The following is a 27,472-nucleotide window of genomic DNA, read 5'->3' as shown; positions in this document are numbered from 1 at the left end:
GCAAATTTTGGTGTTGTGGGTCCATAAAGCTGGGCAGGCTCAATAGCAGCGTGCTCCACCCCTCCTCTTCTCCACTTCATCTCCTGCTGTGGGGCCCATGCAGCCCACCCCCACCTCTCAGGTCTAGAGACTAGGTTCAAGTGCCCGCGAGCTGTGACAGTTCAGCAAGCAACCGACATCACCATGGCATGGCCGGCCGCCCACGTATTGCTGTCTTTCTTGCTCATAATTTCAGACCTGGGCTGGCGGACCTGTGCAAAACATTGTAAGCCATGGACTATGCTGCATCAAGGGTCCACCCATGTCAGTGCCCCTGGGAGTGGAGGCTCTCACCTTTCTTAGATCAGAACTCCAAACCCAGCTGAAGAGAGCCCAGCGGAGAGTCAAGAAACCGCTCAGGTTCAGCGTCTGGGTGGACGTTCTGGTTAGTGGGCTCAGACCAGGACTGAACATTTCACTTATCTGACCCTACATCTGCTGAACAGGGCACCCGTCTTCTTGGGAGGTTGGGGATTGACACCCTGGAGGAGATCCAGACACCAACACTTTTTGACCTACTCGGGGCCGAAGTTGCTTCCCAAAGTATCTCTGGATAGTGATAGGGTAATGCTCCCACTTTAGAGGAGACTTTACCTGGAATCCTATAAAGTTTGACTGTGTTGGTGTGTGTATATATGTGTGAGGCGTGGAAGGAGGGCTTGGATTCAGAGTGATATGCTATGAGAGAGCAAGTAAATGAAAAAAAAAAAGATGCTGTTATATACCCTGGGGAATGTTCACACCTCTTTTCCTTACTGCAGATTCTGAAACATCACTTCTAGAAATTACAATACCACGGAAGATTCATACTAACAGGATTGATGGCGAGGAATCAGAAATGCATGTAATTAAGAAATGATTTTTTAAAAAAATATATCTTGCTTTTCTTGAACTATATGACCCAAATCAATTCATGCATATCCCTTGTGAAGCTTTGTGTACTAGTTACAGTGTTAAAGAACTGTTTTAACTAAATGAGAGCAGGTGTTTTGATTTAAAAAAATTTTTAAGACCCAAACTCAAAAAAGTTCCCCAAATTCCTATCACACAAAGTTAATACACAAAGCTGGAATTTTTTTCTGGAAAATATGTACATTGAAATATTTTACATGTGACATCATGTTTACCCTATAATAAGAGTCTAAAATGGCAATATATAAGAATAGCTTTATGCCTATATATGCATATATAAATCTTTGTGAAAATTATAGTAATGTTATTTTTAACTTGATTAAAATAGTAAAGCATGTACAGTTGTCCCTCCTTTATCCTTATGATTTTAAAGTAATATAACTGATATTCCAATTGGTGTCCTCGTACAGGGAGAACGGATTCTTACTAATTTATGTGATTAGATATACATGAAATAAAAATACAAACTTCCCAAATTCTGCAGGGATTAATAGGGATCTAAAAAAATACAACTCATCTATAATACACATAGACAGATCAATACAGAGATGTTATAATTTCACTTAAATTTTTGCTCAGCAATCACATACAAAAACTCCTGTGGTCTAGTTTTTGGGCAAGGAAGCCTTCATATATCTCTTTTATGTAAGGGAAAAATTCTCTACAGATTAAAAGGAGAAAAAAATGTCAGAATAATCTTGGAGATGCTAAGCACAAATTTTTTTCTTTCAGTAGCTGTAAGGTTACAGAAAACTGAACATGAGATTATGAAACAGTTAATTAAAGAGTAGTGAAGCTAAAGTGTCTAGGAATTGCAAAGTGAAGAATTGTTACTAGAAAGAATATAAAAATGATATTTTTGGAGAGAGAGACAAGAAAATGAAAGGAAAATTAGATACACATACTATTAGAAATGAGAAATATACAAAGTTGTCAATAAAAATCTTACAAAATGTATGCCTATAAATAACTGCTTAAACAAAATCATTAACTTCACTCCAAAGAATTAAATATAACAACAAACCTGACACAAGATGAAATAAGAGGTTCTTTGTGGAAGGGGAAGGAAGAACACAGAAATGTGAAGTGTGGAGCTGGCATTAGAATTAGGGAACTTATTAAATGTGGACTGTCCCAGAAAAGTTGTGACTTTGTATGACTTTGTGTGAGGTGAGGTAGCCCTCTTTAAGTGAGGCAATTCCTAAAGAGGATAGAGACAAAGATATCACTTCTGTTAGCGTGGGCATACTACCTTTAATCTTACAAGGGCACTTATATTGTGTTATTTATTTTCAGTTTACTTGTGATAGAAACTGCAAAGTACAAAAAAAGACAAAATCAGAATTTCTTCAAATATTCCTCAGAATTTCTAAATGTACTAATTTGAAAGTTTCATTATGGTACTTAATAAATGCTGATGACTAATGCTTTTAGTTTAAAAATTGATTTAGACTTCTTAATTTTATTTATACTAAATTATGATTAATTCTGTCATATATCCCAAAACTGAAGAAACTTATATATGTGTGTATATATACACACACATATATACTTTCATATGTATGTATAATTTTGAAACATTCATGATTAAATCTGTTTATACTAAAGAGAATATACATGTTAAAAATATAAAAAGAACATTGTAAGGATAAGTGTGATAGGGTAGTAGCACTAGGAACTAAGGGGGAGAGTGGGTGAAGCATGTGTACATGTTGAGGTAGCAGTTGTACCTCCCTAATATATAGGTTTGTAAACAAATGATTAATCAATAAAATATAATATAAAAATTTATGGGTTTGGCTTTTTAGAATTTGGAATTTCTAATATTTACTTTCTCTTTGAAAACTTTTCTGTAGGTAACTTATGCCATCAAAATTGGCAGGAAAATATACACTTTCCATCTTGAAAAACAGTAAGTGACGATTCTTTTTGTCATACAATTTCTTTAATTTTTGCAGTAACTGCTCTAAATTGGGCCTAAAAAAGAATATGAAGCGCATATTATGTCTTCTTTGTGATGCATGTCAGACTAGAATTTCAGTCCTCATCTTGAGATTTTTAATTTGATACGAAACTAAAAAAGTAACCTGAGAGTGAAGATTTACTAGCATAAGTCTTCAAATGGGTGGAAAAAGACAAAGGGGAAAGGAAGATACTTCCCTGATTACAGCAGACTACTTTGCTATTTCCTGTAGAAGCAAAATGTATGCATTTGAGGATTCAGGGTTTATAAACTTTAAAACTAAAGATTTCTTCTTTTAACTATGCTTGTCAGATATCTGCTAATTTTTCTTTTATATTTATGTATTTTTAGTTGTTTACTTACCTATCTCCCCCCTTTTTTAAATTGAGGTAATGTTGACTTACATCAACTTTTAGGATGTATAGAATCCCCCTCTTCAAGTGTTATTACCATAGTGCACTCAGTTTTCACTTCTCATTTCTTCTTCCTGGAAACTGCTCCTGGAGTACTACCACTTCCACTCACATCCTCACAGCTTTAAAATGTGTCTTGACCCTTTTGCCAGAATTTATATCCAGGCACTTGTCCCTAAGCCCGGGTAATTCAGTGTTTTTCTTTGAGTATATGTGGATATGAACTTATAATGTCAGTTTTTCCTGAGAATTTATTTGATTTTTGTTGTTTGACTTTTAAGAAGAGGAAGAGTTGTAAGGTCTGAGAGGCAATGAGCTGATAGGTAAAGAGAAGGCATGTGAAGGGAAGTGCTATCTGAATGGAATAAGTCCCACTTCCACGTTGGCGGTGAAATGCCTCCTGGTCTTTTGAATCCTTGGAAAATCCCAGTCTCCCTACAGCCAATTTTGTTGTTACTGTTCTATAGTAATCACCATCCTTTCTGCAATAATATTATAATTCTGTACCATGTTTATAGCAAAGTTGTCTAGAGAAATCATTTAACTCAAATCATGAAATTTGATTATAACCAAAATGAAAATGTATACACACATTGTGCAAAAATGAAAAGTGATGTTTAAGACTTACATAAAATAAAATAAATTGTAAAAATCATGAAATTTGAGAAAAAAAAATGGTATACTGCTTCTAAACAAAGGATTTAGGAAAGATTCTGTGCTTCTACTTTTTTTCTCTCCTTTTGCGAAAGAAAAGGCATGCTCCCGGTAAGCACCATGCCTTTCCCCAGCTCCAGAGTGAAGACAGAATACAGCTAAATCAATGTTAGACTTGTGAACACCCATTGTTCTTTTAAGGCACTGCACATTTGGGATTGTTTTGACATAGCCAAACTTAGTGGAAACTGATAAAACAACATACAGTTATTCTTGTTCTTATCAATCTATGGCTTCTTGTTAACAAATATTTTAACTAAAATATTTAAGCCATGAATATTACTGATGATTGAATCAGTGAAAACCTGGAAGCCTTGATTTATACTGCATACAGCATCCATACTGTTATCTGAACTATACTAGTTATTATTTTGTCATATATACAATATAATAACAAAAGGAAGCCAGATACTGGAAAGACAATTCCACTTAATTTTAGGATGTTTGAACTCAAAATTTAAAGTGAATTTTATTTAATGATTCTGGGAGTTACTTTCTTGGTGATATTATTACAATGAAATGTTATGTTTTGACTGAATTAGGTCATTTTTAGATCCTCATTTCTTCATTTATTTATACAACAAATCAGGAGCACTGTATCCAGATTCTTCATTTCTAAAGGTAAGTCTTGCTTTTTCTTGTAAAAATTTACTTTTTTATGTGTTTAAAGTTTTATATGGGAAGAAAAATACCTTTATGTGCCACAGAATTATTAGGCAAACTAATCATAAACCCAAGTTACTATAAAAGTATATTGAGTAGAACAACTGATTTTTAAATTTGGAACATAAGAATCACTTATCAAAAAAAAAAGATAATTTAAGCAAGCTGGAGTAACTTGTAGTGGAATTTTTGATGAAGGAAAACTGGTTAACAGAAAGGAGTCATGAAGGTGTTAAACATACTCAGAAGTTTTAATTCAGATATCATGGGACTTGAGCAGCTGAGGAAATGGTAGAGATTATAGAAAGGTCACAGGGAAAGTGTGTCCTTGTTTGGTTGGGATCAGGGTAATGTTGGCCTCATATAATTGCTAAAGAGTTTTTACTCTATTGGATTGTTTTTTGAAAGTTTGAGCAGGATATATGTTAGATTCTATTTGAAGGTTTGATAGAATTTACTGGAGAAGCTGTCTGGTACTGGGCTTTTGTTCTTAGGGAAATATTTTATTACTTTTTCAATTACTGCTCTTGTTATTGACTGCTCAAGCTGTCTCTTTTATCCTGGTTCAGTCTTGGAAGGTTGTATGAATCTCAAAATTTGTCCATTTCTTCTAGTTTGACAAGTGTATTTGCACAGAGATGTTCACAGTAACTTGTTATGATTCTTTCTATTTCTGTCACGTGCTATCATTTTGCCTCCCTCATTTCTGATTCTATTTATTTAGGCTTTCTTTTCTATATAAGTCAAGCTAAGGACTTGCCAGCTTTATTTTTCAAAAAAACTCATACTTGTTTTACTGATCTTTTGGACTGTCCCATGTATCATTAATCACCCTGTATATGAATTACCTGAACTCACCAATTAAAAGGCACACAATAACATTGGGATTAAAAATTTTTGTCACATATATATATATATATATATATACATACATTTTACAAGAAATCTTTTAATTTATTTTAAAAATTTATTATTTTTTATTAATGAAGTACCGTTGTTTTATATTTTTGTTTAAGATACTTTTGTGTAGCTTAGAAAAAAAACAAGTGAAATGTTTACAATTAAAGTCAAATTAGTACTATTGATTACATCAATTAGCAGTTATAGACTATACATTCATAAATGTGGCTGAGAAAGAAAAGAGGTAAGAAGATATTTGGCTGTCAAAAATTTACAATTTTAGTCAGAATTATCTGGGGGAGGATGTGTCATGATATTTCATAGGCAGAGTAGGTTTAAGTGGAAGAGATTGCCAATGGATAATAGTGAAATGGAACATCTGGTGAATACTGTGGCAATGTCTCATTTAATGTATTGATGATGTCTAGGAAGTAAGGATAAAACTGAACATTTACTTATGAATTACTCATAAATGTGTCTTTATACACTTCTGTTTAGGATGATTGCTTTTATCAAGGATATGCTGCAGAGATTCCAAAATCAGTTGTGACACTTAGCGTCTGTTCAGGACTTAGGTAATGGCGTAATCCAGAGATGTTTTATAGAAAATCTTGTGTTCATTTAATTTTCGGAAACTTCTTGAAGAGTAGAATGAAGGCGAAGAAAATATATATTGTGTTTCTTCTCATGTACATTCTTTCCCTCCTGTTCTTATCAATTTTAATGTTTACTTGTCTCTATTCCAGGCTCACAGTCAATTTATGAGAAAACACCTCCACTCACATGAAGAATATTCACATCCCTTAGACCCACTAGAGACACAATAACTCCTAAATGCCATTTAGACAAAGAAAAGTAAAAAATTTGGTTTGAAAGTTAATCCAAGTAAGATGGTATGATTCTTAGATATTAGACCATAAAGAAGATATTTTTATTAATGTTAATTTTCATTCATCAGTAAATTGACATTGTTTGTTATTTAATTTCATTTTTGAATTTAAATACCCAGGGGATTATTGCAGTTTGAGGATGTCAGTTATGGAATTGAACCATTGGAATCTGCAGCTACATATGAGCATATGCTTTATCAGATAAATAATAATAAAGTTGATTTTCCTCCCTTAAGAGGAAATTATCCAAGAGCCCAATTGGTAGATCAGTCCCACAGGATTCTTGTGAAATCAGAAGTAAGTATACTATTTTTAATGAATGTATTCACTTTGACATTTTTGTATTTAGAAAATTTTTTTAACTGTATTGATTAAATTAAAATCTTGTTTTAAGAATTTAATATTGTTTATTAATATATTTAATAACTATAGTAGATGTAAATACACAATATCAAAATTATCATATTTTACTATTCAGAAAATTTTTTGCATATATACAAAATTGTGTTGTTGCTGAATTTGCATGTTACTAATCTAATGATACCCACATTTGCTGATTATTCCCTTGTAAGAGCCTTTTGTGCAATACTTTTTTAAAAGTATTGTGAAAGAAAATGTAAATGTAGAAAAGAGGCAAGAAATTGCACCAAATCTCAGAATCTAGAGATAATCTTCTTAGAATTTTGAACTATTTGTTCCAATTATTTTAAGGTATCTAGTTATAAATGTGGATTTTAAAAAGTATAGCTTTTTCATAAAAATGATCAAACTATATATTGGAAATTTCCTTTCTGCTATAGAAGATGATGCCTATTTTTACTTAATAAATTATGTTTCAATTATTATTAACTTAAATAATATTGGCTAATGTAATATTAAATATGTGCGTAAGAAAGGGTAATAGAAATGGATTTTAATGTCATATTCTAGAGTTAAATGCTGCTAAATCTATTGTAATAATTTTATGTGTAGGGATTTTATATTTTTTCACATATACATATGTAAATTAAATATGCATGTATTTTACAAAATTAGATATAATTTTCTGTATTTATAATTTTACTACAGTCAAAAAATGACTATGAATTACCAATTTTTGACCAATTACATTCTATTTAATTCACTATAAGTTCTTTCATTTAAGGATAAGCATATTTTTAAATGTTTGTTTGATATATAGTTTAACTTCCTCACAAAGAATGTTTGTAAAATTTTATATTTTATATTTTATCATTTGTTTAAATAAATCTCTTTAAACCACAAAGTCTCATCAAAATTGGCTATCACATTAAAGAGAGACAAAAAAGTAATGAATGAAACATTTTCATTGCTATTGAAGTGCCATTATCTTATATTCTTGCTAGTGTGTTGACAGTATAGGACCCTTCTATGCCCACCCCTCAATGCTGTCACCATCATCTTCCCATTACTGAAGCTCACATGGTCTTCCTCCATAGTCTCTTGTGTTCTCCCCAGCCCTCCTCTATTCCTCCCCTCTCTTCCCCTCCCCCTCTGAAAGCCTAAGATTGTTGCTTTAATTTGTTTTTGCAAGGATATAGTTATAAATACAGGTGAATAAAACTGTATTTTTAGAAACTCAAATATAATAAAATATATAACTTGACAAAATTTTTATTTTCAATTAGACTGAGATTTGATCTCAAACTTTATATCTGCTCTGGAAACCTCTGCATGTTGCCATACAGCATTGGACACAATGGATCACAATTTTTACAACTGAAATATATCACTATCAAATAACATAAACTGTAAAATTATAATGGCATGCAAATACTCTTCTGGGGCAGAGGAAAAATCTGAAGGGATGGGCATGCTTTGTTTTAATTGAGCTATTTATTGAAATGGTCTCCAACACTGTTTATGATTCAGACAGTTTCACACCTTTTGTGATAAGTATTACCACGTATCTTCCGTCTTCAGACTGCTTTTGCTCCATCTCAGATTCTGGCAGCTTGTATCCTCATTTCACTAGTCTAAAAGATTTTTCATTTGTTTTAAATTCCTCTGTAATCGAGCTATTAGTAGTATATTGTTTTTACTTTCTATATATTTATAATTTTTCCTATTTTGTTATAGTTGATTTCTAGATTCATGGCACTATGGTTATAAATAGTACTTGTTATAATTTCAACCTCTCTGTCTATATAACTGTGTGTGTATCTTGTACATGATAACTAAAATGACAATTTTTAAAATATTTTATTTAATGTGAACTGTTTTGCAGAAAAAAAAATCAGATGTTGCACTATTCAACAGAATTCTGAAAATACAAATCATTATGGAAAAAGCCTTGGTATGTATTATTGATATATTTCATCATATTTTTGTTTTGTGTTTAAATTCAAATGGAATATTATAAACAAACATCAATTTTTGAATTTTGTTCAAAATATGTATCTTAGCAGGACATCAGGAAATATCAATGCCTTTACATTGACCAAAGAGAACCAATATTTATGGTATTGGTTTCCAAATCAGAAAAGAATTTTAGCAATTGTGGATAACTTTGTATGCATGTATACTATACTAAAATTATAACTGGATGCAGACATTTGTGCATTCTCTTCAATCACAGTGAAAATCTTTTCCTTGAATTGATTTTTTTTTAAAGATTTATTTATTTATTCATACAAACACTGGGTACAGTCAGAAGCGCGGGAGGGTGAGAGAATTCACCAGAGTCAGAGAGGAGAGCAGAGCAGGCAGACTGATGAAGTACACTGCTGAGGGGAGCAGCGGGAGGCATGAGAGGTCTGCACACCATTTGGGACCCTTGCCCAGGGGCTGGGGATTGAACTGGCACTGCAGAGGCTGTGGACAGCTTCGCAAACCAGCGCTCAACTGCTGCACCACTGGGGAGGCCCTCCTTGAATTGATTTCTATTTTAAAACAAGCTATTTCATTTATTGCTCATTTGGAGATACTTGTTATTAAATGATTTCTCTTATGAGATTTTTGTATGCTTTATATTTGACTAAATAATTGTATTTTATCTTTTATATAAAATGTTATTTTATACTTTGTAAAGTTTCATGTTTATGAAAATGGAAAGATTCTTTAATGAAGTCTTTTATTTATGAAAGTTTTTATTATAGCAATTTTAGCAAAGGCATGGGCAGCAAGTTTTTTAAAAAACTGATTTGTCCATTATCACTGATATTTTGTATAAAGTCAATATGTGACTTAATGATACGGATTTTTTTCATAAAAGGAAATATATATAATTTTTATAAAAACAATAACATAATAGAGTATATGGACAAAATAATAAAGAAAAGAGTGCATATAATTTTATCACTGAAGAAAAATATACTCATGTATTTGTCTATATATTCACACATATACATACATACTGCCATGTATGTATTGTCATATTATAAGTATTCACTGCATAAAAGATCATATGTGCTCTCCTTTATAGACTTTTATAATTTCCCTGACATTAATGGAATTTTTTTTTACATAATTAAATTTAATTATTTTCTTACATCACTGTTAATTTTTGGACAGAATTTGAATTCTCCCCTCAGGTGTAGTCCTCATAGTTCTCCAGCCACAACAGCACCTGTAAACCATCACCACAGTCTCTTGTGCTCTTCTTTCCTGTTTTGACCACTGTCCCTCCCTCTCCCCTGTTGTATGCCTCATTATGTTTTATCAGCTTACAAGTTTTGTCCTTTTTCTGACCCTTTGTTCATTTCCTCGATATTTCACATGTAAGTGAAACCATCTGATATTTATTTTTTCCTTTTGACTTATTTTGCTTAGTGTAATCCCTTTCATCAACATTCATGTTACTACAAATGTCATGAGTTTATCTTTGTGAGTAGTATTCCATTATGTATATAAACCACATTTTCTTGATTCATTCATCTATTTTGGGGGCATTTGCATTGTTTCCATATCTTAGGTACTGTAAATAGTGCTCCAGTCAACATAGGTGTTTAGGTTTTGTTTCAAATTAGTGTTTTTGTATTCTTTGGGTAGATTCCTAGGAGTGGAATTGCTGGATCATAGGGTAGATCTATTTTTAGTGTTTTAAGGAACCTTGACACAACTTTCCATAGTGGCTGGACCAGTTTGCAATCCCACCAGCAGTGTAAGAGGGTTCCTTTCTTCCACATCCTCACCAGCATCTGCTGTTTCCAGTTTTTTTTTAATATGGGCCATTCTTACAAGTGTGAGTTGGTATTTCATTGTGGTTTTGATTGGCATTTCCTTTATAATGTGATGTTGAACATTTTTTCATATACCTGCTGGCCATTTGCATTTCCTCTTTAGAGAAGTGTCTGACCATTTTTTTTTGATTGGGCTATTTGCTTTGTTTTGAATTATGTAAGCTCTTTGTAGATCTTTGATATCAGTCCCTTATCAATTTTATGGTGTACAAATATTTTCTCCCATTTGGTAGGATGTTTCTTTCTCCATTTTGGTTATTGTCTCTTTTACTGTACAAAAAGATGCTTTTCTATACAGAAGTTTAATGTAGTCCCAGCTGTTTACCTTCTCCATTTTCCTTTCTTCTGAAGATGAGTCCTCAAAGATGTTTCTGAGGTTTATGTCATGGAGTATTTTATTTATCTTTTCTTCTATATATTATTTGGCTTCAGGTCTTATAGTTAGAGTCTTTCATCCATTTTGAGTTGATTTTTAATGGTGTAAGATAGTAGTCTAGTTTCATTCTTTTGCATGTGGCAACTAAGTCATTCCAACACCATTTATTGAAAGGCTTTCCTTGTTCCCGTGTATATTATTTGCTCCTTTGTCATAGATAAGTTGACCATATATGCGTCATTTTAAATTTCTGGACTTTCAATTCAATTCCATTGATGTGTGTGTCTGTTTTTGTTCCAATACCATGCTGATTTTATTATAATTAATTGAACATATTATCTCAATTCATTCTCAATGCATATAGTATCCAATTAATATGTATAATATTTAGATTTTCATTATTGTTGCAGAATAGTGCTATTGGGACTAAAATCATGATTTTATATGTTGGAATTATATCCTACCATAGCCACCTTCATGAGTTGCTAAAATAAAACCTAGAATTCTGTTTTCCTCTCTCCACTTAGCTGTATACCTTTCTACCAATACAATATAAATAGAATACATTTTCAATGTGAAAGTCATCAGGCAAAAAAAAAAATCCAGAGTCTTATGCAATATTTCATGATTAGTATTTTCTCTTCTTTTATGTTCAACTTATTTGTCTCTAATGTAAAAGTATCACTCTATAAACAGCGTATTGATAGTGTTTTCTTTTCCTCTATCCACTCAGATAGTTCTTGTCTTTTCATTTAGTGAGGCTACAATCAGGAGAGAGTGGAAGGGTAAGGAACAAAGAGGGGTTTGGCCAATGGAATATGGTGGAAGATTATGTGCTTTGGTGGTGGGCATTAGGCAGTAATATACCAGTGAAGCAGTGTGAACTTATCCATATATCTAAATCATACTCAGAATTATAAATCAGTGCCACCTCAATAAAATGATACAGTTGCAAAAAAATTTAAGAGTCCAGCAAGATGACAACAGTGTGGAGATTTGGAGTCACCTACTCCAGACGTGCAAAATGAAACTGAAGCAAAACAAAGCCAAAAACCCCTGAAGATAAAAACTGAGGATCACTATACACAACAAGGGATCTGCCCAACTGAAAGGGGTAGGAAAAATTCTTTTTTTTTAAGATTTATTTATTTATGCATACAAGAGCTGGGGTACAGGCCAGAGATGCAGGGGGTAAGAGGATTCACCAGAGACCGAGTGGGGTACAGAACAGGCAGTGAAATACACTGCTGAGGGGAGCAGAGGGCGCGACAGGAGAGGTCTGTCTCACCATGTGTGTTGCTCCCTGGCCGGTTGGGGATCGAACTCATGCTGCAGAGGCTGCAGATTGCTTCGTAGTGCAGTGCTTAACCCCTTGTGCCACCCGGGAGGCCCCAGGATAGGAAAAATTCTGAGTGAACTTTGTTTAAAGTAATAACAGTGCAACACAACCCACTAGTGGTTATAGTGCAGCACCCCCTACAGCTACTGACTTGGACACACAATGACATCAGGGAGTCTAAGATGTGGCCCTGAAGTGGATAAGGGGGTTTAAGAGAAGGCAGTGTGTTTGGAGGGTGCATTTCAGGATAGCTACAGAGGTGAGGGTACAAAGTGAGGACAAATGGCTTGAATCTGAAGTTCATAACACAGAACAGCTGAAGCCTGAATTGAGTAAGAGTACCTGGACTTCTTTATAGAAAACACTATGAGGGCCTCCCCTGCTGTGCTCTAAAGCTGCCTGCAGCCTCAGCAGTGCCGGTTCAATCCCCGGCCACTGGTGAGGGTCCCACATGGCTCAACAGACCTCTCCTGTCTGGCCTGCTGCTCCCCTCAGCATTGTATTTCGTCAGTCTGCCTGTTCTGTTCCCTGCTCTGGCTCTGGTGAATTCTCTTATCCTCCCGTGCTTCTGACTGTACCCAGTGCTTGTATAAATAAATAAATAAATCTTTAAAAAAAAAAAAAAAAGAAAACACTATGACTGAGTCCAGGCTGGGGTATCTGAGACACCTGCCACTCTCAGGATGAGATATCTAAAGCACTTGCTACCACCCACAAACAAACACACCAAAAACCAAAACCAAAAACAAACAAACAAACAAAACCTAACAAACCCAAAACAATTCACAATAGGAATTTCAAATTGCCGAGTCTACTGGGGGGGATCCTTCCTCCTTCATGTCTGTTGCCCTGCCCTCTTTTATATCCACTACCACTAACTGGCACCAATCTACCGACTACTTCAAGTACAAAAACAGCACTTGAATAATTATCCCTACTGAGACCTATATGGAATTAAAAATGAGGAGAGAGAAGAATACAGAACAAATGCCAAAATAAGAAAACCCTGAAAGGAACCGTGACTCTGGAGTTGCACAGCAGCATGACAAAGAGTAAAACAGGGCAACAGTACTGGCATTGAGGATGAAACTTACAAATAATGAAGAATATAAAACAACAGAATAAACACAATGAAAATATGAGGCAGCTACAATCAGACATAATGAAGTTTAGGGGTATAAACAATAGAGCAGGTTTTAAAAATACAATTGAGGACTTAAATATCAAACAAAAAGAAGCAACAGAGAATCAATGAACTAGAAAACACAAAACTGGAGAACACAAGTGTAGGGTAAAGAAAACATCAGGCTTTTCTGCCCTCCTGCCATCAGGATAGATGATGGATCCTTGAGGTTCTGAATGCATGCCTGATGGCGGGCACCTGGAGTAGGGTGTGGGCATAGGTAGATGGGATTCACCTGGACTGAGACTGGGCTTTTAAGGGTGGCATCACGGGGACGCCAGCAGAAGCTGAAGAGAAGCCGAGAGAGAAGCAGAAGCCGAGAGAAGGCTGGAGAGCCCAGATAGAGTGAAGACTTGCTGGGGGCTGGGAGGACTGCCAGTCTCCCGGCCCCCCAGCACCCTTGCCTGCTGTGCACCGGGTAAATCCCAATAAAAAGACCTGCAAAAAGCCACTAAGAACTCTGACTCCTCCTTCACCCAGTCTGCATGGGATCAGAAAACCTGCTCAGTGGTCTTCCTGCCTATACAACAAGAAAAAAAAAAAGGTAAAGAAAATAGATCTTAAAAAATGAAAATTGTGTAAGAAATGTTTGGGACAACTTAAAGAGACCTAATAACTGTGCCATAGGGGTCCCAGAAGAAGAAAAAGAGAAAAACATAGAAAATCTATTTAAAGAAATAATCACTGAAAACCCTTCAGTCTGGAAAGTGAGCCAGAAATTGTGATACAAGAGGCCCAAAGAATTCTAAGCAGAGGATAGATGTACACCAAGGCACATAAAAACAAAGTTGTCAAGAACCAACAATAAGGACAATATTAAAAGTATCAAGAACAAAAAAGGTAACATATAAGGCAACACCAATCAAACTATCAGCAGATTTTTCGAAAAAACATTGAAAGTACAAAGATACTGGAAGGTGATGTTGGAAATGTTTAAGGAAAAGAGCTTCCACCCCAGAGTCCTCTACCCAGCAAGACTAACAATCAAGATAGAAGGAAGAGTAAGGAAATCCACTGAAGAGCAAAAACAGAAAATAATTCATGAATACCTAGCTGCTTATGAAAAATGCTAAAGGGGTTATTATAAAGCAAAGAATAATGACTACTGTAGGGCAAGGAAAAACGTCAGGCTTTTCTGCCCTCCCGCCATCAGGATAGATGATGGATCCTTGCGGTCCTGAATGCATGCCTGATGGCGGGCACCTGGAATAGGGTGTGGGTATGGGTAGATGGGATTCGACTGGGCTAAGACTGTGCTTTTTAAGGGCGGCATCACGGGGATGCCAGGAGAAGCTAAAAGGAGAAGCTGAGAAAGAAGCAGCATAAAGGGAGAGGGAAGAGGGGAGAGAAGAGAGAGGAAGAGGGGAGAGAAGAGAGAGAGCCGGAGAGCCCAGATAGAGTGATTTGCTGGGGGCTGGGAGGCCTGCCAGCCTCCCGGCCCCCCAGTACCCCTGCCTGCCATGTACCTGGCAATCCCAATAAAACCCTGCAAAACCACTGAGGACTCTGACTCCTCCTTTACCCGGTCTGCTGGATCATAGAAATCCTGCACTGTGGCCATTCCTGACCCTACAACTACTGAGACCAAAAACCCACACCTAAACTATTTAACATGGAGGAGTATGAGGAAAGTAACAAGTGGCCCATTAGATGAAACTGGGGACAACCCCTCTCTGGTCCCAGAATATTCCAGCACTTGACCCCAGAATACTTGCAGGCGATGCAAACAGCAGCAGGTAGAGGGCAGCCACCAGAGGCCCTACTGGGGCGGAAGCTGCTAGCAGAGGCCAGCAGTGATGGTGGAATGGAGTGGTTCCTCTACCATGCCAATCCGAGGGCATGCAGTCTCTCCAAAGCTGTGGCTCCCTCCAGCTGCAGCAACAGAGATGCCCATGGAGTTGGTGCCTGGATCATAGAATGGACCTATCAGGTGCAAGATATGAACTGATTGGTAAATGGTCCAATCAGCCACAGGATTGAAAGGGGTCCTGTCAGACTGGTAGGTGGGGCATCTAAAAGGGGATATAGGGCAGGAAGGAAGCCAGATTGCGGGGAACTCTCACTGGATCCTTAGGTTTGCTTGGATAGGAAAGAAATCATAATTGAGGACATAAATATCAAACAAAAAGAAGCAACAGAGGATTAATGACCTAGAAAACACAAAACTGGAGAACGCAAGAATAAAAAAAGGTCTGTGGCTGGGGTTGCTCCAGTGTCATTTAGTGGCCCTGCCTGTGAGTACCTCCAGCTGCAGTAAGTTGGATCCTGGCCTGCGGCTTGTGGACACCACAAGCTCCATACCCTTGTTGTCATCTTGAATGAGCAGCCTTTTGTTTAGGATTCTTGGATACTTTGGATACTATCTGGAGTGAGATAGCCACCCACTTGTGACCTTGAGAACTCCCATTTCTCATTTGTTAAATAAACCACATTGTTTTTGTTTCCTGAGCCTGAGTGGCCTTGCAGCTATGCGTGTGGGTGAAGAATCCAGTGAACCGCTCGCTCCTGAGCAGCACTGTCCTTTGGAGGCTATGAAGCCCCCTATAGCACGTTTCAGAAGAAGCCAGAGCTCAGACCATATAACAGGGTCTCACAAATAATCCATCATCTACTAACCTCAGTAGAACTCTCAAACAAATATAATAGAAGTAACACTTAAGAGCAATATTGTGGGAGGCATCTCAGGTGTCTGCCAATGGGCAGGAAATAAAGTGATAACAGCAATCAGAAGAAAGAACATTAACACACAATTCACAATAAAAGAAATATGCAGGACTAAAAATAGAAGTTCTATCAGTAATACAGGAATGCACAATAAAATGAGACAGCTCTGTTTGCCACTCGAGTTGGCAAAGATAGAAAAATTATATTTTGCAATTCACATACAATTGGTGAAGTGTTGATCAACACAATTTATGAAGTCAATTTGGCAAAAATCAAAGGTTTTTAAAATGTTCATACCCTTTAATATCACAATTCTATTTCTTCCCTGGCAGGGAAAAAAATTTATTTCTCATTATGCCTTTTTGCTTTTATGTTCTCTACTGCCACCATTTAAAAAGGGGGGGAAATGATTTTATAGTCTGGTGGGGTACAGAGAAACCCTCAGCTAACACATAATGAGACAAGTGTAAGTATCAGAGCAACTAAGTGACGGGTAATGATTTCCTAGTACATTTTCAAAAGTAAGTGGTGTATAAGTGAAGCCTTTACAGATGAGGATACCAAGTAACTGATTTGTTATTCTTAATGAAGATGGCAGCATGACAAAGATAGGAAGTATGTTTAATACAGGAAGGAGCCAAAACCTTTGAGTATATATCAAATGCTAAGGTCTGATGATACAGAAATGTTTTAGAAACCTTGCCATTTAGGAGTTCCTAGTCTAGTGGGTTAGGGAGATGTAAACAGACTTTAGGGTAAGGTAAAGAAGTGTTAAAAAAATTAAAAAGTCTTTAATTCATATCTAAAATTTACTAAGTACTTGAGAAATCTCAGTTCTGTTTTTCTCCTTTTGCTTGAGCACTGCATTGTTTTAGCATTTTATATTTTTTGACCATTTAAAATGTAGTAGTTTAGGGGCCTCCCCAGTGGCGCAGCGGTTGAGCGCTGGGTTGCGAAGCTGCCTGCAGCCTCTGCAGCGCTGGTTCGATCCCGGCTGCTCCCCAGCCACTGGAGGAGGGTCCCACATGGCGCACAGACTGCTCCTGTCGCCCGCTGCTCCCCTCAGCAGTGTACTTCGGTCCTTCTGCCTGCTCTGCTCCCTGCTCTGGCTCTGGTGAATTCTCTCACCCTCCCATGCTTCTGACTATACCCAGTGCTTGTATAAATAAATAAATAAAAATAAATGTTTAAAAAAAAAGAATTAAAAAAATAAAATGTGGTAGTTTAGTAATTTCCATTAGTAATTAAGAACAATATTTGTTTTTCAGTATGATTATATGGGCTCTGAAGTGGCAGTTGCAACTGAGAAAGTTGTTTATATATTTAGTATTATCAATACTGTAAGTATGTTACATATAACATTTGTTTAAATTATTTTTATTGAGATAATGGTTCACAACAGTGCATGAATTCATGGGTAGAGATTCACAGCTCCTTGAATACATGCTGCCATACCCATGGTCAAATCATTGATTCAAGAATTCTCCACCAGTCCATTAGGCCCCCTTCTCCCATTTTTCTTACCCTTTTGGCGGACTCAATTCTGCAGTCAGATTTCAAGGATTTGTTTTAGTTTGTTTTGCTTTGTTCCTTTTTTTACATATATAATTTCTTTTATAGATAAAATTTATTTTTTTATTAAGGTAACACTAATTTATATCATTGTAGATGACTCAGAAATGTATGATCCCACCTTTTCTGGTATATGTTACCATACTCCATTTGCTATCTTTGTTTCTTTATATTTCAATACTGGCTGAAACCATCTGGTATTTTGACTTTCTCTTTCTGACTTACTTCACTAGCATAGTCCCCTCCAGAATTCAAACTAGACTATAAAGCTATAGTAATCAAAACACATGACAAAACAGTATGGTGTTGGGTAAAAATAGACACTGACCAATGAAATAAAGTTGAAAACCCAGAAACAAACCCACACTTTAGGAACATTTAATTTAAAATAAAGCAGCTAAGAGCCTACAATGGAGAAAGAAAATTCTCTTCAACAAATGGTGTTGGAAAAGCTGGGTATTCACATGTAAAAGAATGAAACTAGACCATTATCTCATGAGGACAAAAATTAAATCAAAATGGATTAAATATTTAGAGTAAGACATAATACATAGAAGACATACGCAAAACACTCCACGTCACTGGCTTCTGTGGTGTCTTTGGAAATTCAACTATGGTGGCAAGGGAAGGCACAGCAAAAATAAAAATCATACTACTGAGACTAAAAAGCTTCTGCACAGTGAAAGAAACTTATTAAATAAAACAATAACCTACTAAATGGAAGAAAATATTTGCATGTTACATTACACATTTTAGTAACTTTATATAAATAGCATTTACATTTTTATAAAAAATGTAGTGCTATGAGTTAGTTTTATCCACCAATGGATTTCATTTCCAAAAAATAATAATTTAATATATATTAAATATAAATAAGTATACATTTAACATATATTAGTGATATAATGTATTTTTAATTACCAAAGACTATTTATCATGTATCTTCTGTGTTCAGATGTTTTCTCAGCTTAATGTGACTGTTATGCTATCTTCCTTGGAGATCTGGTCTGCTCAAAATAAAATTTCATCTGATGGGCATGCTGATGAAGTACTACAAAGATTTGTGTCATGGAAGGAAAAATTTTTGTTTCAAAGGTCCAGTGATATGGCATACTTATTAATGTAAGTATATTATTTGCATTTATACATGTTTATCAAATTATTTGAAATATTAGCCAGCAAAATTACATGCAAAATGTATTCATTATAATAATAAGACATCTCAATATGATTGTATGAATACCATGTAGACAAAATGCAAAATACAACAATCTGATAACAATGTAAGATACTAAAATCATGAAAGATTATTATTCTCAGAGTGGACTGTTTAACTATGTAAATGTAATAAATTGAAAAATATGGAAAGTTTTGAGTTTACCTATGGAAATGTAATAAATTGAAAAATATGGCAAGTTTTGAGGTAAACAGGAGTTTTTATAGTTTTAAAAAATTTTTTTCCAGAGGTAAATAATTGAAACCAGCCTTGTAACATTAAGTAAAATATAAATTAGTTAATATAATATAAAAATTGCATATAGAGCTAATCATACTATAAAATATTAAAATAGTAATGTGGTTACTTGCTGGTATTTCAGTACTAACCTAGGGTATAGCTATTTAACTATTTGCATTATATCTTTCAACAGGTAGGTAGATTTTCCTTTCACTTGTTGGATTATTTTAGATATGAGAAAACCCCACAATTCTGAGAGTCTTAAGCAATATGGAATATATTTATATATCTACTCATATCTCCAGTGAGAGTAATCTAAGGTCATGTTTGAGGTTTAAGGAACAACTTTTACTAAGTATTAAAAAGCTCACAGGGAACTTTGTACTTTCTATTTGTCTTTTTCAGTAAATCTAGTACATATTTTACTCCATGTCCTCCAATCCTACACGTTTTACACATTTGAAGCATTTACTATAGGCAAATGATAGCCATGAGCAATCCTGAATTTTACATCTTTGAATCATATCCATACAGTGGTGACAACATGATTAATTTTTTGGAAGGATTAGGTACCACTGGGTTTTGTGCTGTGTAGTATATAATGTTAAAACTTAACTTTGTAGGAACAAAAAATTACTCAAATACAAAATGATTGAAAGCATTATGTGATATGTAAAAATTATGCTTTAAATAAAACTTTACCGAGAAATTTAATTCTTAAAATGTGTTTATAATTTAAGATGCATTTATTTACAGTCAAAAATTACTGTTTAGTTATAGGGACCATCCTAATTATGTGGGAGCAACCTATCATGGAAAAGCATGTGATCCAAACTTTGCAGCAGGAATTGCTCTGGTATGGATTTTTATTCCCATCTCTTAAGTGATTATATTAGATTTTGAAATCTAATATCCACTTCAAGGAACAAAAGTACATATATTATATCTACCATGCTCTTTTCAGAAATGTTTATTTTTTTTACATTTTTGAAATTCAACTGTTGTAATTTTTAAAGGATTTTTTATTGTGGTAAAATTAACAACATAGAATTGACCATTCTTGCTAATTTGAAATAGTATTCTGTATCTCTGCATTATTGTGAAACACATCACAATTTTTCATCTTGTGTAACTGAAACTTTGTACCTTTTGTATAACATGGCCTCATTTTTCACAACATGTAACCCCTGGAAGCAATTGTTAACACTCTCTTCTTCAGTATATGAGACATGTTTGGATTTCACATGTAACAAAGAACTACATTATTTGTCTTTCTATCTTTTATTTATTTCACTTAGCAAAGTACCATCCAGGTTTATTCATGTTATAGCAAATGGCAGGATTTCATTTTTATGTCTGAATAATTATCCGTGTTTGTGTTTAGATTTTATTCAAGAAGTCAAGGTTTAGAAACAGCATAGAGAGTAAACCATAAGATATACGTCACTATAGTATAATATAGTATAATGTATGATATAATAGAATGAAGTAAAATGTAATATTTTAATGAAATTTTTAGTTAACTATATGGCATTTTGTTTATCCATTCATCTGTAGATGTACACATTCTTTGTTACTTGACAGTTTAATCATAATATAATGTGCTGCTTTTAAAAGTTTTCAACTTAAAGTGTATTTAAAGGACACATATGTTTTAAAAGGTCAAAGGTGTGACAAAATAACTTAGGCAACAATTCTGATGTTTTCCTATTTAGTACCCAAAGATGATATCTTCAGAGGCATTTTCAGTTATTATGGCACAATTGCTTGGAATCAATATGGGCTTAACCTATGATGACATCTATAACTGTGAATGTCCAGGGACTATATGCATAATGAATCCTGAGGCAATGTAAGGTGTTATTTTTATCAAATATTTATCTTCTTTTGGGAAATATTTGTAGCATTGCATAATATTTGTAGCATTGCATATTTGTAGCATTGCGTAATATTTTGCAATGTAACTGAATCTTACTATCCAATACTTACATCCCTATAAAGTTTATTAAAGTGAATCTGTATTTGCTATTTTAGAAAATTGCTTTTAGTTCTATAGTCAATGTCATAACATGAAAAGAAAATGGATATTGATGCTGACATTCTGGGGTATGTTATAGTTTTGAGTTGAAATTAATTCATTCTTAAAATATGTAATGTGTCCTAGATACTGTTTTATTTTTTCTTACAAATGGTTATCAAGAGAGACATGTCCAAAATATCTCATATTGGCCAATAAGAGTGAGAAACTTTAAAAAGAGGAAAAAAGAATACAAAAATATATATAGCTTATGATAGCTGCTAAGAGGTAAATAAATAATATATACATAGGCAGAAGAAACTTTCTAATGAATTGCTATAAGAAGGATTCTCTGAGAAGTATGAAGGAAAAAGACCGAAGAAAGACTTTGGGAACTATCTGACTCCACAAGGAAAGGAAATATAAGAGTTATAGGAATCCCAGAGGAGAGGAGAGAGATGTAGGAACAGAGAAAATATTCAAGGAAATAATTGAAGAGAACTTCCCAAATGTGAAGAAGGAGCTGAAAATTGATATACAAGAAGCAAGAAGAACACCAAACTTCCATGATAAAAGGAAAAATACAGCAAGACACATAATAGTAAAGCTCCCAAGAATCCAGGACAAGGAAAAAATAATGAAGCTGACAAGAAGGAAGAAATAGATAACATTCAAAGGAAAACCAATCAGACTGACATCAGATTTCTCCGAAGAAACACTGCGGGCAAGGAGAGAGTGGAGGGACATAGTCAACAGACCCCAAGAAAACAAATGCCAACAAAGAAAACTCTATCCTGCAAAGCTCTCCTTCCTCTATGAAGAAAGAATAAGGAACTTCCAAGATAAACAGAAACTCTGGAATTTCATTACGACTAAACCCCCACTCCAAAAAATACTACAAAGAGTCCTAAAGCCAGAACATCAGAGGGACAAATTACAATGAAAGAAGGCCAAAAAGAATTATTAAAACAATAAATAAATAAAATCAAAGGAAAGACAAACACAATGGCAAATACAAATGCTAACATATCAATATTAACTCTAAATGTAAATGGACTAAACTCTTCAATAAAAAAGACACAGAGTTGCAGGCTGGATTAAGAAACAAAACCCAAACTTTTGCTGTCTCCAGGAAACACATTTAGCTACAAAAGATAAAAATAGACTCAAAGTTAAAGGATGGAAAACTATCCTACAAGCAAATAGACCAAAAAAGAAAGCAGGAACAGCTATACTTATATCAGATAAAACAGATTTCAAATTCAAAAAGATAAAAAGAGACCCCAATGGTCACTACATTATGATCAAGGGGATAATACTTCAAGAAGAAATAACACTCACTAACATATATTCACCAAACAAAGAAACACCAAAATATATCAGACAACTATTGTCATCTTTAAAAACAGACATCAGAGAAAACACCACTATCAACAATGGATAATCAACGAGACAAAAAATAAGTAAAGACACTAAAGCTCTAAATAAGGATCTAGAGCGCTTGGGCTTAACAGACATCTACAGAACACTAAACCCCCAAAAATCTGAGTACACATTGTTCTCAAGCGCACACGGATCATTCTCCAGGATTGATCACATACTGGGTCACAAGACAAACATCAACAGATACACCAAGACTGAAATCATACCAAGCATCTTTTCTGACTATGAGGCATCAAACTAGAAATAAACCATAAAAAGAAGGGAAGGAAGTCTCCTACCTCATGGAGATTGAAAACCACACTACTGGTAGACCACTGGACTAATGAGGAGATCAAAGAAGAAATTAAAAAATTCTTTGAATTGAATGACAAAGAGGACACTAATTTCCTAAATGTATGGGATGCAGCAACAGCAGTAATAAGAGGAAAATATATAGCAGTAGAGGCTCACATCAAGAAACAAGAAAGAACTCAAAGAAACAACCTAATCTTGAAGCTCAAAGATCTAGAAAAAGAACAACAAAAAACCCCAAAACCAGTAGAAGAAAAGAAATAATAAAAACCAAAGCAGAAATAACTGAAATTGAAACTAAAAAAACTATCCAAAAGATCAATGAAACCAAGAGCTGGTTCTTCGAAAAAAATCAATAAAATAGACAAACCCCTAGCCAGGCTCACCAAGGAAAAAAGGGAGAAAGCATAAATAAACAGGATCATAAATGAAAGAGGAGAAATCACAACGGACACAGCAGAAATCAAAAGAATAATCAGAAACTACTATGAACAGTTATATGGAAACATGTTCAACAATCTAGAGGAGATGGAAAAATTCCTACAACTCTATAATCACCCAAAGCTAGATAAAGAAGAAATAGAGCACCTAAACAGACCAATTACAAGCAGCAAAATTGAAATGGTGATTAAAATCCTCCCCAAATCAAAAGCCCAGGACCTGATGGATTTACAAATCAATTCTACCAAACATTCAGAGATGAATTAGTGCCTATCCTTCACAAACTCTTCCAAAAAATTGAGAAGGAAGGGATAATACCAAACACATTCTAGGAAGCCAACATTACACTAATACCAAAACCGAACAAGGACAACACAAAAAAAGAAAACTACAGGCCGATCTCCCGAATGAACACTGATGCAAAAATCCTCAACAAAATTTTAGCTATCAGAATCCAACAATGTATCCATAAGATAATTCACCACGACCAAGTAGGATTCATTCCAGGGACACAAGGATGGTTCAACATCTCAAAATCAATCAACGTTATCCAACACATCAACAAAAAGAAATATAAAAACCATATGATAATGTCAATAGATGCCGAGAAAGCTTTCGACAAAGTGCTACCCCCATTCATGGTAAAAGCCTTGAAATTCTTGGGATAAAAGGAACATACCTCAACATCATAAAGGCCATATATGACAAGCCAACAGCCAGTATCATTCTCAATGGTGAAAAGGTGAAAGCAATTCCATTAAGATCTGGAACAAGACAAGGATGTCCACTCTCACCACAGCTTTTCAATATAATACTGGAAGTCCTAGCCAGAGCAATAAGACAAGAGAAAGACATCCAAGGAATCCAAATAGGAAAAGAAGATGTCAAACTATCACTATTTGCAGATGATATGATAATATACATAGAGAACCCCAAAAACTCCACAGTTGAAAAAAATTCATCAATCAGTTCAATAAAGTGGCAGGATACAAAATCAACACGCAAAAGTGAGTAGCCTTCCTATACACAAACAATAAATCTGAAGAAGAAGAAATAAAAAAAAAAACATCCCCTTTATTATTGAAACAAAAAAATCAAATATTTGGGAATAAATCTAACAAAATAGGTAAAGGACCTATACATAGAAAGCTATAAAACACTGTTAAAAGAAATAGAAGAAGACACAAAGAAATGGAAAGACATCCCCTGCTCATGGATTGGAAGAATAAACATTATTAAAATGGCCATCCTACCAAAAGCAATATACAGATTCAATGCTATTCCAATCAAAATTTCAATGTCTTTCTTCAAAGAAATAGAACAATTATTGATGAAATTCATATGGAGCCACCAAAAACCCCGAATAGCCAAAGCTCTCCTGAAAAAAAAGAAGGGAATGGAGGCATCACACGCCCAGACTTCAAACTATACTACAAAGCCATAATCATCAAAACTGCATGGTATTGGAACAAGAACAGACACACAGACCAATGGAATCGAATAGAAAATCCAGAAATAATCCCACAGATTTATGGTCAACTAATCTTTGACAAAGGAGAGCAAAGACTATGCTTTGGAGCAAAGAAAGTTTGTTCAATAAATGGTGCTGGGAAAACTGGGTCACTACATGCAAAAGAATGAATCTTGACCACTACCTCACACCATACACAAAAATCAACTCAAAATGGATTAAAGAACTAGACATAAGACCTGAAACCATAAAATACATAGAAGGAAATATAGGCGAAAAACTACGTGATTTGCACATCAAAGACATCTTTACAGACACATCACCCAAAGCAGTGATAGTGAAGGCAAAGATAAACAGCTGGGACTACATCAAATTAAAGTGCTTCTGCACAGCAAAAGAGACAATAACAAAAACAAAGAGAAACCCCCCCATCTGGGAGAACAATTTTGCACACAACACTAATGGTAAAGGACTGATCACAAAAATCTGCAAACAGCTGATGAGACTCAACAACAACAAAGAAAATAATCCAGTCAAAAAATGGGCAGAAGAGCTAAAAAGAAACTTCTCTGAAGAGGAAATGCAAATGGCCAACAGGCATATGAAAAAATGTTCACCATCACTTGTAATCAGGGAAATGCAAATCAAAACTACCATGAGATAACATCTTACACCAGTGAGAATGGCACTTATTAAAAAAACTAGCAACAACTAATGTTGGCGAGGGTGAGGAGAGAAAGGAACTCTTCTGCACTGTTGGTGGGAATGCAAATTGGTCCAACCACTATGGAGAGCTGTGTGGAGATTTCTGGACCTACTAAACATAGAGCTTCCATATGATCCAGCAATTCCACTCCTAGGTATTTACCCAAAGGACACAGAAACATCAATTCCAAAGAGCACCTGCACCCCTATGTTTATAGCAGCACTGTTTACAATAGCTAAGCTTTGGAAACAACCCAAATGCCCAAAAATAGATGACTGGATCAAGAAGAAGTGGTACATATACACCATGGAATATTACTCAGCATTCAAAAAAGATAAACACATGCAATTTGCAGCAACATGGATGGTGCTGAAAGGGATCATGCTCAGCGATATAAGCCAGAAAGAAAAAGAAAAATACCAATGGTCTCACTCATAGCAGGAATCTTGAAAACTTAAATAAGGGACCAGGAAAAAGAATAACTATAAGAAAGTGAAAATCAAAATCAACAAAAAACTATGAACCAGAGACACTCTATGGGGGGTAGGGGGCAGGAGGGGAGGGATTGGGGTCAAAATAAGGGGGTTGCAATTGTTTGGGGAATATAAAATTAAAATTTAGAAAAAAATAGGATGTTTTAGACATAATAGAAAAAGGAAAGTAAAATATATTGAGTCAAGGGAACAATGGTGTCAGGTAAAATGTCCTGGAGGTAAAATAGGAAATGTTGGAAAGAGCCTGATCATGCAATCACAATGTGAGAGTTGGGAGTTTGCAATTAGCAGAACACATTTGTTTATGCATTGTGAATAATAAAATTATCTTTAAAAATGAATGTAAAATATACCAGAAGGTACAATAATGTATTTATACTTGGTAGGTGATGATTCTCGAAATACTACAATAGTTTGTTGAGATGGAAAGAAAAGGAGATATTAAAAAGTATTAGTAAGTTTGTGGATATCACTACTTATGAACAAATTTTGAAAAGACAAATATTTTAGAAAAGGAGAACAATAGGTGGGGGTAAAATTTGAGGACAATTAAATTTGAGAGTCTCAGTAACCCATTAGTATTAAGACTATGGTTGCATAAATCTGACTCTCAAAAGATAAGTGACTTAAATGTTTGACCCTTCAGCACATTGATAGGAATTAGTAAGAAGCTAAATAGAATAAAAGGAGACTGCTTAAGATGTAGTCTTAAGTACTCGCCTAATATAAAGTCTGACAATTAAGGGGGGAAGCAGTGACATAGAATGAGAAGGAAGAAAAATAAAGTATTGGGTCAAGATAGGGAAGAATGAGCTAACTAGTGGTTGAGCCTGAACTGGATCACTTTGTTAGAAAGTGTGGATATTATGATGATGGGGGAGTTTGAATGTAATTGTAGGATTAGATGTTAGTGATCTATTATTATTTCATGTTTTTTAAAGGTCCATTTAGGAGAATTCATTCCTATGTAAAACAATACATTAGAGTATTTAGAGTTACAAGGACATCTTGTTGGCAACGTAGTCTTAATTGTTTTAGGAAATAATTTATTCTTTGGACTATATTGTATCATTTTCTAAAAGTGAGATTGTTTCAATGAAATAAAATACATTAAACAGTACACAGAAGTATAGAAATATCAAATAAAAAGTTAAAAATAAAGAATCCAGGGCTTATGCATTTAATCTAATCAATGTTGAGATATTTTAATTGAGTCATTTTGTTACAAGAAACAAATAATCCTGATTTTTCTTCTTTTTTAAAAGATTTATTTTTATTTATTTATGCATGCAAGAACGAGGGTGTAGGTCAGAAGTGAGGGTGAGG

General features: G+C 34.7%; 1 protein-coding gene across 1 annotated transcript in view; it reads left to right on the top strand.

Moving 5' to 3' along the window:
* Nucleotides 1-301: 301 nt before the first annotated feature.
* The window catches only part of LOC311170197 (A disintegrin and metallopeptidase domain 3-like), a gene marked incomplete at both ends in the record, with an annotated part of 64,585 nt that continues 37,414 nt past the window's right edge, over nt 302-27,472 (top strand). The window contains 10 exons of the mRNA XM_084232591.1: nt 302-424; nt 2,808-2,863; nt 4,584-4,662; nt 6,103-6,179; nt 6,614-6,791; nt 8,740-8,808; nt 17,524-17,595; nt 18,783-18,949; nt 20,058-20,139; nt 20,999-21,135. Coding sequence (XP_084088717.1) covers nt 302-424; nt 2,808-2,863; nt 4,584-4,662; nt 6,103-6,179; nt 6,614-6,791; nt 8,740-8,808; nt 17,524-17,595; nt 18,783-18,949; nt 20,058-20,139; nt 20,999-21,135 — 1,040 coding nt within the window. The remainder of the gene's footprint in view (nt 425-2,807; nt 2,864-4,583; nt 4,663-6,102; nt 6,180-6,613; nt 6,792-8,739; nt 8,809-17,523; nt 17,596-18,782; nt 18,950-20,057; nt 20,140-20,998; nt 21,136-27,472) is intronic.

This window comes from Talpa europaea (genome assembly GCF_964194135.1).
Source record: "Talpa europaea genome assembly, chromosome: 4".
NCBI lineage: Eukaryota > Metazoa > Chordata > Mammalia > Eulipotyphla > Talpidae > Talpa > Talpa europaea.
Note: the sequence above shows the minus strand (reverse complement) of the source record. Positions and strands in the feature narration are given on the sequence as shown.